Source organism: Microtus pennsylvanicus, chromosome 3 (genome assembly GCF_037038515.1).
Source record: "Microtus pennsylvanicus isolate mMicPen1 chromosome 3, mMicPen1.hap1, whole genome shotgun sequence".
In the NCBI taxonomy this organism is placed as follows: domain Eukaryota; kingdom Metazoa; phylum Chordata; class Mammalia; order Rodentia; family Cricetidae; genus Microtus; species Microtus pennsylvanicus.
The window spans coordinates 131014677-131028352 of record NC_134581.1 but is presented as its reverse complement, the minus strand read 5'-3'; the positions used below and the strand labels follow the sequence as shown (position 1 = coordinate 131028352).

The 13676-nt window shown below is 43.2% G+C and overlaps 1 protein-coding gene across 2 annotated transcripts in view; it reads right to left on the bottom strand.

The window, feature by feature from the left end:
- Nucleotides 1-13676, bottom strand: part of Elp1 (elongator acetyltransferase complex subunit 1) — a 55867-nt gene that overhangs the window by 16206 nt on the left and 25985 nt on the right. For both annotated transcript variants that reach the window (XM_075967184.1, XM_075967185.1), the window contains exons 15-28: nt 11969-12075; nt 11084-11187; nt 9881-9934; nt 9684-9789; nt 8597-8712; nt 7812-7885; nt 7465-7543; nt 7299-7378; nt 6229-6366; nt 6035-6120; nt 5399-5550; nt 3975-4098; nt 2774-2871; nt 996-1197 (exon numbers count right to left, since the gene is read on the bottom strand). In XM_075967184.1, the coding sequence (XP_075823299.1) occupies nt 996-1197; nt 2774-2871; nt 3975-4098; nt 5399-5550; nt 6035-6120; nt 6229-6366; nt 7299-7378; nt 7465-7543; nt 7812-7885; nt 8597-8712; nt 9684-9789; nt 9881-9934; nt 11084-11187; nt 11969-12075 (1520 nt within the window). The remainder of the gene's footprint in view (nt 1-995; nt 1198-2773; nt 2872-3974; nt 4099-5398; nt 5551-6034; nt 6121-6228; nt 6367-7298; nt 7379-7464; nt 7544-7811; nt 7886-8596; nt 8713-9683; nt 9790-9880; nt 9935-11083; nt 11188-11968; nt 12076-13676) is intronic.

The window sequence follows — 13676 nt, the reverse complement described above, 5'->3', positions numbered from 1 at the left end:
TGAACAGGAAGTTCAGCTGTAAGCAGGACACACACACACACACACACACACACACACACACACACACGCACGCTACCTACAAGTTTGGAAGCTTGTTTCAGAACTGCTTCTTTTTTTTTTTTTGGACCATTAACAATGCATACAAGACTTTGTTAAAGAATGCTCTGGTTTGAATTAACCTTCACCCCTAAAACTCATGTTGGAAAACAGAAAGGAGAGAAAGAAATACAAGCATTAAGCTGGGAGGTGGTGGAGCACACCTTTAATCCCAGTACTCAAGAGGCAGAGGCAGGTGGATCTCTGTGAGTTTAAGGTCAGCCTGCTCTACAAGAGCTAGTTCCAGGACAGCTAAAATTGTTACACAGAGAAACACTCAAAAACAAATACAAGCATTTCTTTATCTCAAGCACTGCCAGAGCCCTCCTTGCCTCTCACAGGGTCCTTAACCTCTGCTCTACTCTCAGAAGTACTAGCCTCGTTCCCAGGTCAGGAAATCCCTCAACTCAGCCACTCAGCTGCCTTGACTTTCTGCTTGTGCATCTCATATTGTCCACACCAGTCCTGATTATTATGGTTTTCAACTATATATGTGCTACATCCAAATAGTTCCATCCAAAACTTCATCTTTACTTTCTTAAAAGGCCATCTCAGCAACACTGTTAAGTGTGGCCATAATGTCTAAGGATCAATGAGTAATATGGCCAGATAATACAGTGTAACTTTGAGACCGTTTGCAGCCACAATCTCCTGTCTTAAAGGACTGCAAAGCTATATAACAGAGGTTCTATCAGTACCCAGGCCAGAAAAACGAACTGCTTTTTATAGTATGCCAACACATTTGGAGGTGCTTTTGGGACTGCTGTTCTACTGAAAAGAATATTCTAAGTATGACTGACTAGAATGAGCCTGTCTCTAGGAATGTTGCCCTAAACTTATTTACAAAATTACCAATTAAAGCAATAAACACAAACCTTTCTAAGAATGGCCCTGCTTACCTGCCAGAGTTCTAGCAAGGCCCACCATCTGGTCTTCGGAGAGTTGAAGCTGGCTAGCTATACAGAGAGCTTGCTGCCAGCTGCCACAAGCCAAAAATGCAGAGAGAGCCTTCTGATGGGCCCCACACCGGGCAAACACAAATCCTGCTGGCTCATACTGGTGCTCTTGCATCAGGTGCTCCCCATAAACAACACTGATCGCCTGTGACAAGACATGGAGATTTGGTGAAATGTGACAATAGTTTCTTTATAGTGTAACACATAGTTTCTAATGCAGGCTATGTTAGCTTCTTTCTTTTTCTACTCAAAACTGTACTAAAGATATAATACTTATTCAACATACACTGAGTACGTAGATATGCATGATTCGAGGTGGTGGGAATAAAAGACACACATGCAATAAACAACTAACTAACGAAATAAATATAAAAAAAACAACAACAAAACCACAGCACATTTAAGCTTTTGTTCAGACGGCCACAGAGAATGGCCTCAACTAGCAAAGCATGGTTTATAAACGTAGATAAAATGACCAAGGATGACAGGCATGCCACCTCTGAAGGCTACAAGGAAATGAAGCTTTGTTAAGAGTCAAGAGAGAGCAGATAAGGCACAAGGGCTATGTGGCAAGAACATGCACAGTAGACCTGAGAAGCAATAAGGTTAATGTCACTGGAGCTGGGGAAGATGAGAAACCAGAGCTGCCAGGCAGCCATTGGCTGAACCCTGCATTGCCAAGGCTTAGGGTGAAGCAGAGACACAGGAAAACAACACATAGTCCTTGCCCTTCGGGAAGCCACAGTCTGGCAGACACAAAGCATCAAATCATCAGTTTACTTGGTCCCTATCTAAGAATGGCTTTAAAGGGAGACTTGGAAAGCCCATGGGCAGGTGGACTCAAGAAAGACACAGCAGAGGGCTGAAGGTTGTGATTAAACAACACAACATCACGAACCCGGTACACACAGAGATAAGAATAATGATAACTATGGTAGTAATAATAATGAACAGCTGGCATGGCTCAGTCACAGAGACCTGTGTGATAGCTCATCTTGGTTGTCAAAACACTTGGGAAGAGGGACCCTCCACTGAGGAATGCCTCCATTAGAGTGCTGTGTGGCTATGTCTTTGGGGCTCTTTCTTGATTTCTAACAGCTACAGAAGGAACCAGCTCACTATGAGCAGCAGTGTCTTCACTGGGCACGTTGGCATGAGCTATGTAAGACAGGACGCTGAACATGAGCCGCCAAGCACTCCTCCATGGTCTCTGCTTCAGTTCCTGCCTCAGGTTCCTCCCTTTCTTCCTCACGCTGTTCTTATCACAGCACTAGGAAGGTAAACTAGAAGAACATGCGCATAATTTACAGACTAACGAAAACCCTGCTGGCAGCAGCACGGCAGAGTGTAACAGACAGGAGTGGACGGCCACCGGTGCTCAGAGCCTCATTTCAGCATCTGGGCATGCCACTCTGCAGTTCTGACTCTTACACAAGCTGTGGCCCCATCTGTAACTGGGCACAACACCCATCAGTTTATAAGGAGGACCACACAATACATTTAACTTAGAAGCAAAGTACCTGGTACATAAAAAAACCTAGAGATAAACAAAGAATGCCTGAAATACTTTTGCCCTTGCTGATTTCTCCTAACAAGTTCAAGATGAGACTGGCTGTAGGACAAACCATGAAGCCAGTGTTTGGACTCAACATGTCCTCACGTCCAACTAATTCGCAAAGCAGAATCAGGAGACCTCATTTCACAGTTCACCTACCACACACCTGGTACTGCAGTGACTGTGGCTGATATAACTTCAGAGCTTCCTTATACAAGTTTTTATCTTTTATCAAATTTAAGCATTCTGTGAAATACTCAGGTCCTGCAAAAATAAGATTTACAAAAACACAGGTATAAGACTGTGGAAGTATAATGGCTTTCATTTACAGACCTATGTTTCCTAAGCAACAGGAATGTGGAACTTTCCGATGTGTGCTCATGTGCCCATGTGTGAGAATGCATGTGGAGGCCGGAGGACAGCCTGAGCTGTTGGTCCTGCCCTCGGCCGACACTCCTGAGAAGGCACTGTCCACCTTGATTTTTGAGACAGGGTCTCTCACTGTGGAAAGCTTGCCAAGTAGGCTGATTGGCCAATGGAACCCAGGGATCCTCCTGTACACCTTCCTAAAGCTCAGATTACAAGCACCTGCCACTAAACCCAGCTTTTTTTGTGTGGGCTTTATTGAATGAACTCAGGTCTTCCTGCTTACAAAACAAGAACTTTATTGACTTGGCCATCACTCATCTCCTCCCAACCATGAACCTTTTACAGTTTCTACAATTTAAAGAACAGCTTCAAATCAGAATTTTTGGTGAGCATCGCTCCACATTCTGAGGTAAGAGATCAGGTTGGACAGGGATGCACTAGGAATTCTGCTCAATACCTCCTCACGTTCAAAATGAATACCTGGGAGCTCATTAAACGCTCCCCCCGGGCCTCACTCCCGTCCAGCTGAATCAGAGTGTCCATGAAGTAGATGAGTGCACACTCAACAGGCACCACAGGCGTCCTCAGTGACAAGTCACAACTGTTCCAGCACTGGACAGCGCAGGTGTGTGGTTCTACACCATCACTGCCTGTTAAACTGCACAAGTGCAAACCACTCACTGCAGGCAAGCACACTGACAGACACCATGTGATGGGATTATCCACTAGTTCTGATCAAGGCACTGAAGGGATTTTAGGAGGAGCTCAGTCCTAACCCACAAAGGACCTGCTCTCAGCAAGGGTCCCCCAGCTCAGGAAGAGAGACCTGCTTTACTTTCAGGGCATGAAACAAAAGGTGAACAAACATGCAACCATCAAGTTCTTCAGAGTGGAGGGAACTGAAGTCATTGGACTAGGGTAATTTCCTATCTTATCTTAAAGCTTGCCTGGCTCCAAAGAAGCTTTGAAGCAGTAGTAAACATTATCCCCATACTCACCACACTTGCTGAGGTGCCCAAGAGCCTTTTCATATCGTTTCAAGTACTTGTCTATGGTAAACCGCTGGTAATTAATCTCCATTTTCTTAAGTGCATTAAGAAATGGAATATATTCCTTAGGATCCTAAAAATAAAAAGTTATTACTTGTAATATTATGTAATACAAATTCTAATGAAGACAATAAAAAGAGAATAACAATTTTAAATGCATGCTATACTTATATATCAATTATATATCATATAATACATTAAATCAAAACAAGCTTTGGGAAACCTACTTTCATATTTGGGAATTCTGAGTTTAAATTTGGAATAGTAATGACGAACATCAACCCCATCACAGGCTGATAAGGAAAACAACATGCCTATAGTCTAGAAGACAGTCAGCAGTGAACCTAAGCACCCCTAAAAGAATCAGGCCTGGTTCTCACGAAATGACCCTCCATGACATGGCACCCATGCTAATTATGAAGATAAAATGTACTGAGTTGGGCCAGAGTCTATGAGTTCTACCACCTCCTGCTCTGTACTGTGCCTACTAAGCTGATTCACAGCTTAGTGCATGGAGGACCTTGAGTTAGATCTCTAGAACCCACACAGAAGCCAGGCCTGGTGGCATGGGCTGTTATTCTGGCACTAGGGAAGAAGGGGACACAGTCAGATCCCTGAGGTATACTGGCCAGTCAGCCAACCTACTCTTCTTAGTGAGTTCCAAGTCAGCAAGAGATCCTGATTAAAAAAAAAAAGTGGATACACATAGAAATATACAGGGTTTAAGAACACTAGCTGCGGTGTTGTGGAATATTAGTTTAAGATGTGTTACACTGCTTTATGCTGTGGAATATTTGTTTAATAATGAAAATATGTGTTGCATTCTTTTATGTGGCATTTGTTTAACCCTGTAAAGCTTGGTCTAATAAAGACTTGAAGGGCCAGTAGCTAGGCAGGAAAGAGGAACAGGTGGGCCTGGCGGGCAGAGAGAATAAAATGGAAGAGAAATCTTGGGAAGAGAGTGAGGAGCGAGAAAAGACGGAGAAGAAGACGCCAGGGACCAGCCACCTAGTAACATAGCCAGCCACAGAATAAGAAAAAAAAGAAAGATATATAGAATAAAGAAAGGTAAAAAGCCCAAAGGCAAAACATAATTAAAAAGGAACGGCATAATTTAAGTTAGAAAAGCTCGCTAGGAACAAGATAAGCTAAGGCCGGGCATTCATAAGTAAGAATAAGCCTCCATGTTTTCATTTGGGAGTTGGGTGGCAAACCCCCAAAGAGTTAAAAAAAAAAAATCAACTACACTGTGGAGACTCAAATCTGTAACCAGTCATAGCATTAGATAGAGTATCGCTCTCTAAAGAGCAGGGTCCCACACTAGGATGATTAACAAGTTTCAAAATGGTGCAAAAAATATGAACTCCACATACCTTTTGTGACTTCTCGGCTACCATGAGAACCAAATCAAAGTTATAGGTTCCAAGAGAATGATTATATAATTCGTTGACATCTACCAGGAGCAGCAGGTACTTCAAGGCCTCCTCTGCACTCACAGTCTCAGGACCAGGGGGAGCATTTCTCGCTGGTGTTTAAGGAAAAAGAGGGTGAGAGTAGAGCTTGGTCAGTCAGGGGCTTGTCTAGCACACATGAAGCCATGCATTTGATCCCCATGCCACATAAAACCAGGTATGCTGGTGTGCTTCTGTAGTTCCAGTACTCAGGTGGAGACAGGAGGATCAGAAACTCAAGGTCATCTGTAGCTGCATGGTGAGTTTGAGGCCAGTATGAGCCTTGCCTACACACACACACACATACACACACACACATTTATATGAATGAAAGAAACAAGAACAGAACAGACCAAGTGTTAAGATTTTCTGACAGACTGGGACAAAAGATGAACATATGCTTTCAATTCATTCATAAATGCTCTGCACTCAAAATCACTTGAAAATGGTGACCCAAAGAGCCATCTGTTAACTCTGTGGAGTGCAGTAACACAGTGATGGTCAAGAACAATGACTGTCAAGAACAAGTCAAGCAGGTATCTGTGTGCAGGTCTCTACCTTTAAGCTTGTGTACCTTCTGCAGCACAATTTCCAGTTCCGGGGTCGTTTTCTTCACGTGAGATGTGAGTATTGACAGGTAGTACCTGAGGCAGTAAGTGAAACACCAGAATGACAGGAAGAATAAACTGGACAAAGATATCTATCTCCACATCCTGCTTTTCCAGAGAAGCCAACAATAAAACAGCACCCACTTGTGAGGATTGATGTTCTCCATAGCTACCCTCATGGTATCACAGATCAGGTCAAGTTTCTTCTTGTCAGGATCCCTGAATGTCTGGACAGTATTGGGCACCGGTGGAGGGTACATAGTCTTTGTGACATCTTCTTCCCTAAGAACCAAAGGTATGAACAGGTCACTTACAAAACAGTCTGGCGATCCAACTACTAGCATACATTAGGCAGGCTTCTGAGACAATAAACAAAAAGAGACCAGGAAAATTATTCAAGTACTGAGAAATCAAACATACCCACAAAAGTCTAAAGCAGGATACAACCAAGGTGTCCAGGTAACCAGAGAATGAAGAAAGGATAGTGTAATTTACACAGCAGCACACCATGAACAATTCAAAATGAATGAACTAGTGATGCATGCAAAACACGGCTGAGTTCAACTCCAGCAGTGAAAGCCGCTATAGTCACACCACAGTGAATACTTTCTGGCTAGATTATGTAGTTAAACAGACAAGTCTGACCTGTGCTGAAACAGTAGCTGCCCAAGAGCTGGGGCACAAGGACTAGTGGAGAGTGTATGTGCTGAATTAAATGATGTGGAAACGTGCGGAAAATCACTGGACGGAGTACTAGACATTTTGTAGCAGTTAACTACCCCACACTAAGAGCATATTCTAGCCAATGCTATGCAAGGTGAAATAAATGGAGTGCTGCTTCAACTTCCTTTGCCATTATCTAAAACAAGAAGAGGGTGTGTGGACAGGACAGCAGGAACTACAGAGCCTGGGTGGTGGCACTAGACATTCATTAAGAAGTTGGGAAAAATCATTACAGAGAAAGGATCATATTTGATGGCAATCTCATGAGAAGAATAGTTTTACAGCAAACCTAAGAAATAAGCCAAATAACAGTTCAGGAGGAGAGCTTAAAACTGCCATTGCTAAAGGTCTAGAGAAGCCCTGCTGGCTATCACTGTGACAGTGACTTTTTATGTTTAGAGAGACTTCTGTTATCCAGCTATATGAGCTTGATTTCTTTATCAAGAGATAATACTTGGAATATGATGCACACGAATTATCAAAATACTTACTTCAGTTCTGTGAGGAACAAGTTAATATGATTTACGGAATCTATCTGCTTTATGAAGGCTTCAACGTTCCCAAGAAATACCTATGGAAGGAAAGAGCGCAGCGTTACAGTTCAGATCGTCTTTGCTCAAGAGTGAAGTCAGAGGATAGGTCAGATGCGCAAACTACCTCAGGGTTGTGATCGTGAATCAGATTGAGGTTAATTCTCAGCTTTCTCATGCATTCAAATGCTTCCTTAAACATAAGACTGCAAAGACAGAGAAAATGGACAAAAAGCATATTTCATGAGAAACTAAGTTCCCTGGCCTAGTATATTTTCATTACAACACAGACCGGCTATATTCAGATTACAGCCCATATAATAAACAAGTCCTCCCAATTTTCAGTCTGAAACTACAGAAGGAAAAACCTAACAGTTGACACATTACTTTCTTTTCCAAATGTATAGTTAGTTACCACAGGAGCCTGGACTACATGTCCTTACGTGCACACAGGAACAGTCACAGGCAGCTTACTTGTCCAGCCAGTCCCGAATCTGAGCCAAGACCAAGGCCCGATGATGAACAACCTCCAAGTTTCCCCTCGGCATCTCAAAAGAAATCAAACATCTCTAATCAATTGGAAATCATTGAAGCAGTAGGATGCACAGTTCCACTTAACTCTTCCTGAACCACCACAATGCTATACAATGAACAATTAGTAGAATTCAGTTGTGTTCAATGTTTATCTTGACTTTCAAGCAAGTTTCCCTTTAAATCTTATTGGTCAGAGCTTTTATTAACCAACATTCCTTCATGGCCAATAGAGAGCCAAGAAAGAAGGGTTGTAATAGGCTGAAAAGTACAATAGAGCCTAAAATGCAGCCTGTACATGACGTGGGAATCCCCTCCGTATACTGTGAATACCAGTGGTTAATAAAGAATCTGTTTCAGCCAGTGGCTTAGCAGAGTAGAGCAAGGTGGGAAAGCTAAACTGAATGTTGGGAGAAAGAAGGCGGAGTCAGAGAGATGCGATGTAGCCACCAGAGGGGAAAGACATGAGCTGCCAACTGGAACCTTGCTGGTAGGCCATGAGCCTTATGGTAAATTATGAAACAATGAAAAGGAGTTAATTTAATATGTAAGAGCTTGCTAGAAATATGCTATAGTGATTGGCCAAGCAGTGATTTAATTAATACAGTTTCTGTGTGGTTATTTAGAAGTCTGGGTGACTGGGAAATGAATAAGCAGCCTCCTACAACATGTAAGTATTCTGTGGAGGTGACTAAGTGACAACAGAAAGCCTGAAGGACCGAGCTTACCTGTAGTATAAGCTTTGTGTCCTGGGGAACAACTGTGACGATCCGGGAGCCCCTCTCCACTCTCCGCAGGCTTTCTCCGTTGGCCTCATTACTGCCGCACAGACCAGTCTGTAACACTAAAAATACCACTGATTGAGACTTGAGAATGACCACAACAATGTCACATTCCATTAACTCCTGCTGAATCTGCCCCGTATTTGAAACTCAGCTAATGGCAAGTCCATTTGCTCTCCCACTCAGCTTCAAGACCCCTGGGCCTTCCTGTAATCTCCCTGCTGCAAAGGACCCTCACATAATCACATACACAGTTTCCTAAGCAACTGGGAAATACAGGAACTGAAGAGCATTTCTATTTCTTAGCATGACCTTCACACTATAATCATACCAATGGCAGAAAGAGTTCCTGTTTCCAAGTCAGCAACAAGAAAACTAAGCTGGCCTTTCAGAATAAGGAATACTGGGGAGAGGGGGAGGCAATGCAACAAAACTCAGTGTTAATCCCCCACAAACCACAAGATGATGTCCAGAAGTACAATGGTAGTTGAGCAATGAGAAAGAATCACAACGAAGAGTTAGAGCACATAGCCTGTAGGGGATTTATAAAGTATTAGATGATCTGTTTAATAAAACTTCATCAAGAATATTTTAGAATGTGTTACTTAAGTTAGGATTTGATTTGTGAAGTCTCTAGGAACTGAAACAGAATGGTTTAGCAAAGATACTATGTTGAGGGGTTAGAGAGGCGGCTCAAGAGTTAAGAGTATGCACTGCTCTTTCAGAGGACCCAAGCTCAGTTCCTAATGTCCACACTGGGCAACTCACAACTGACCGTAATTCCAGTTTCCAGAGTATTCAATGCCTCTGGTCTCCATGGACACCTGTGTGCCCACATGCACATTCACAAAGGTAAAGGTATGTACATACACTGACACAATGTAAAACATATGTATACACTGCATCAAATAAGATAATAAATGAGACCAGGACTCTGTGGTAAACAGCCAAAGTAGGTAAAGAATTTAAAAATCATCAAGACTTCAAGACACTAGAAAAGGGGATACCCCCATCTTGTAGAGAAAAAGCTTACTTTTAAGTGAAGCACATCTCAGGGAAAAACAGTGGCAGGTATGGGAATGGGTTGTCAACAGTAAAAACTCGTCACACACTGCAAATGACGTGATATTTGATGCAACCTGCAACAAGCAAATTAAGCCCAAGGGAAGTTAGAGTTTGTACTTGGGAAGAACACTGTGAGAAAGACCAACCCAACCCAAGCCTAGATACCTCAGTGTCATTGACGAAAAAGCGACACCTGTCAGTCAGACCAAGGACACACTCCTGCAAAGAAACAAAAGTGAAATTACACGCAACTCTATTCACAAGCCCTTACACCTATGGTCTTCACCATGCAGTTCTAGTGCTCTGTGATTGCCTGAGCCTCTGTCTAAGGTAAGGCTAGCGCCATGCCCAATCAAGCAAGCCACTCTATCGACTCCACTCATTTTGAATCGATCTCATTCCTCTCTTTGACTGCACACCCAAGAGTCTATGCTGACCTCCCCTCTTATTTCCATCCCTCTCCAACCTTCTCCTCTGGGCAGCCAGAACCACATATCCAACATGACGGAGAACACATCTCTTTGATGACTAAAAAACATGGGCGAGGGTAAAGGAGTTCACTGCTAACTATTTATCAGATTAAAAGGAAAAAGTAGTGTTTATTTCTCTTCATGCCCAACATTTCTGTTCATTTATGTCAAGTGAAGAGTCTTACTGAACAGTGACTATACTCCTGGCAGGGAAAAGTCGTCCTCCTGCTCTGTGCCACCTCAAGTGGGAAGAACAGCACAGCTTGTACCTTAAGGCAGGGCCCGAGCCAGGATGCACAACAGGAGGGGGCTGTGGTCTGCAGCATCTACTGTGTACTGCCATGTACCCTGCCATCTTTCTAAACTTAGGTAATTCCAGAACCTTCTCCTGGGACTACTCTCCTTTCTAGGAAGAGTGTTCTCTATGTCTCTGCACACTAACCACTGCCTCAGAGACTTTAACTATCATCCTCTAGTTATCCCCAAACACCTCACTGTTTGCTACCATCATACATTGCTCCTTGCCTTCACTCTCCTATCTATATCAAAAGATAGTGGCTTAAATGACCATGACACTCATAGGCCCATGTATCTGAATAGTTGGTTCCCAGTGGTGTAATTATTTGGAAAGGACTAGGAAGTGTGGCCTTGTTGGAGAAGGTGTGCTACTGAGGACAGGCTTTGAGGTTTTTCTTAATTCTCTCCTGAATTTAACAAGACTGACTTTCCCCTTTTCTAGATGAAGAAGGTGGGGGCCAAGAGAGAGCAGGAATCTCCTGTCACGACCCTGGGATTTGGTGGTGACAAAGGTTCAGCTGCAAGACCCATGCTTTTCCACCCACTGCCCTTGGCACTGTCTGTTCTCCATGGTGAGCTTCCCTGCGCTGTGTTGATTTACCTGTCCTCCAATCACAGCCACTTCCACCTGTGTGCATGGGTGAGCAAACTGAACAGGAAATCCTTCAGCGTTCTTCCAGGGTTCCACAGTCAGAGCCGGTGAGTCTGTAGTAAGATTGGCAAATTTAGCTTACAAATAGCTCACCAGCTCTTTCTTGTGAGGCACTGAAAGGACAAAATAAACAACATCCCCTTCTCACCCCCCAAAAGAAGCCAACACAAAAACACAGAAATATGGACTTCTCCACATTTCTCTAGAGTAGCAATAGGCTATTTCAAACAGGAGCAGACTGGGTCTGTCAACACTATTCTACAGCATGGCATCCAGGGTTAGGAGGCTTAGTCGTTGGGCTGAGGTGTAACTCAGTAATTCAGTGCTTGCCAAGGGTGCATGAAGCCCTGGGCTGGAATCCAGGAAGGCAAACAAGCAAAAAACAACAAACAATCAAGTGAACTATTCAGATTCATAAAGACAAGCACTGCACGCTTCTCTTATACAAAGACACTAGATTTTAATTTCTTTATGCGTATGGAGTGTAGGTATAGGCCATGACATTACGAAGGAGGTAAAGAGATGGGAAGAAGAGGCCCGGGGGGGGGGGGGGTGAATAAAAAAAGAGGGCAACAGAATGCAAGTGACATACACACAAGGGAGTTAGAGGACCTCCAGGACGGGGGATGAGAGAGAAGTGGGGAAGGGCAATCAACAAAAACAATGCATGGAAATGCCGTAATGAAAACTTTCAAAAACGATTGGGAATAAACAATCAATCAATAAATAATAAATAAAACAAATAATCAAATAGTGCTGACAAGATACTCACAAGTACATAGTCTCAAGAATTATTTATTTGTAAGTCTGTTTTCCTAAAATTCCGATACTCACCCCAAAAGCACCTGAGTAGCTGGCCATCAGCCAGCTGGACCACAGATGACTTGGTTTTGGAACTGCAACATAAACCAATGATGACCCCATCCACCGTCACAGATGAACTAAAGCAAAACACACATACATAGGAAAAAAAAAAAACAGGAGATAAGTGTAAAAGAGATAGTCTTTCTTAAAAATGGATTCACTGATTTTCCCATAGTGAAAACTAACAATGATACTTCGGGACACACTGCCTATATTGATGTAACACATATATTCTTTACACACAAAGTGGAAGTGTCACAGATGGAGAAGGGATTACCTGTTCCCTACTCACGCGGCAGCTCATTATAATGTACTGCAATGTACCGACTTCCTTACATATTCTTGGTTGGTGTGTGTGTTTGTTGTTTTTGAGACAGGGTCTCACTATGTAGTTCTGACTATCTTGGAACTTACTATGTTGACCAGGCTGGCCTTGAACTCTGAGATCTGTTTGCCTCTGCCTCCCAAATGCTGAGATTAAAAGCATGTGCCACAATACCCACCTTTCTTATTAATAAATAAACTGCATCAGGTAGGCTTGGTGAGATCAGCCTGTAATCAATATCACAGCTACTTAGGGAGGATTGCAAGCTCCAGAGAAGTCTAAGCTACAGTCTGAATTCAATGTCAGCCAGGGCTATTTATTGAAACACTGTCTCAAGAAAAAAGTAAAAGGAACACTGAGTGGGGCCGTAGGGATGGCACAGCGGTTTAGAGCACTGGCTGCTCTTACAAAAGACCCAAGTTCAGTCCCCAGTACCCACAAGGGCGCTCACAACTCCTCATAACTCCAGCTCCAGAAGATCTGATGCCCTCTTCTGGCTTTCACAGGCACTGCATGTACATGATGCACAGACAAACATAAAGAAAATAAGAAGGTTGAGGATATGTGCTTCCCCCAGCATATCCAGGGTTCCAGGTTCAACCCTCGGGACCCCTAAATACATAAATAAATGATGGAGAAAAGTACAATTTCTTAAAGGAGACGGCACCTACAGAAATAAAGCCAATGCTAGGATTCCATTCAAGACGTTTATTTTTAACCAATCTTTAAAAAGAAAGAAGCCAAAGACAATGGCACTGGGGTTTGATCCTACTTCATGTTCTGGCTTTGTGGGAGCCTAGCCAGTTTGGATGCTCACCTTCCTAGACCTAGATGGAGGAGGGAGGACCTTGGACTTTCCACCTGACTGCTCTTCGGTCTGGAAAGGGAGGGGGAAAGGAGTGGGGGGAGAGGGAGTGGAGTGGGAGGAAGGGGAGGGAAATGGGAGGATGGGAGGAGGCGGAAATTTTTTTTTCCAAGAAAAAATAAATAAAAAAAAAGAAAGAAAGAAAAAAAGCAAGGAAGGAAGGAAGAAAAAAAAGAAAGAAAGAGAAATAGACTCTATTTAATGAGGGACAAACTACCCTCCAGAGAGTCTAGGAAGACTGAGCAGGACAATGGGACTGGATCTGGCTCCTGCTTGACCAGACCAGTCAGCTGATTCTTTCGACCTCAGTGGCAAGTCCACAGTACATAGTGCTGAGGGCACATATGTCAAAGAGGTGTAAAGAGAATAAATGGATTCATATGGGTAACACACACAGAAGAGCATGCTTACAGTGCATAGCCACAGTAAATGCAGGCTACCAACAGTTAAGACTGAGTGCCATACCATCTCTTAGAGACATTAGTATT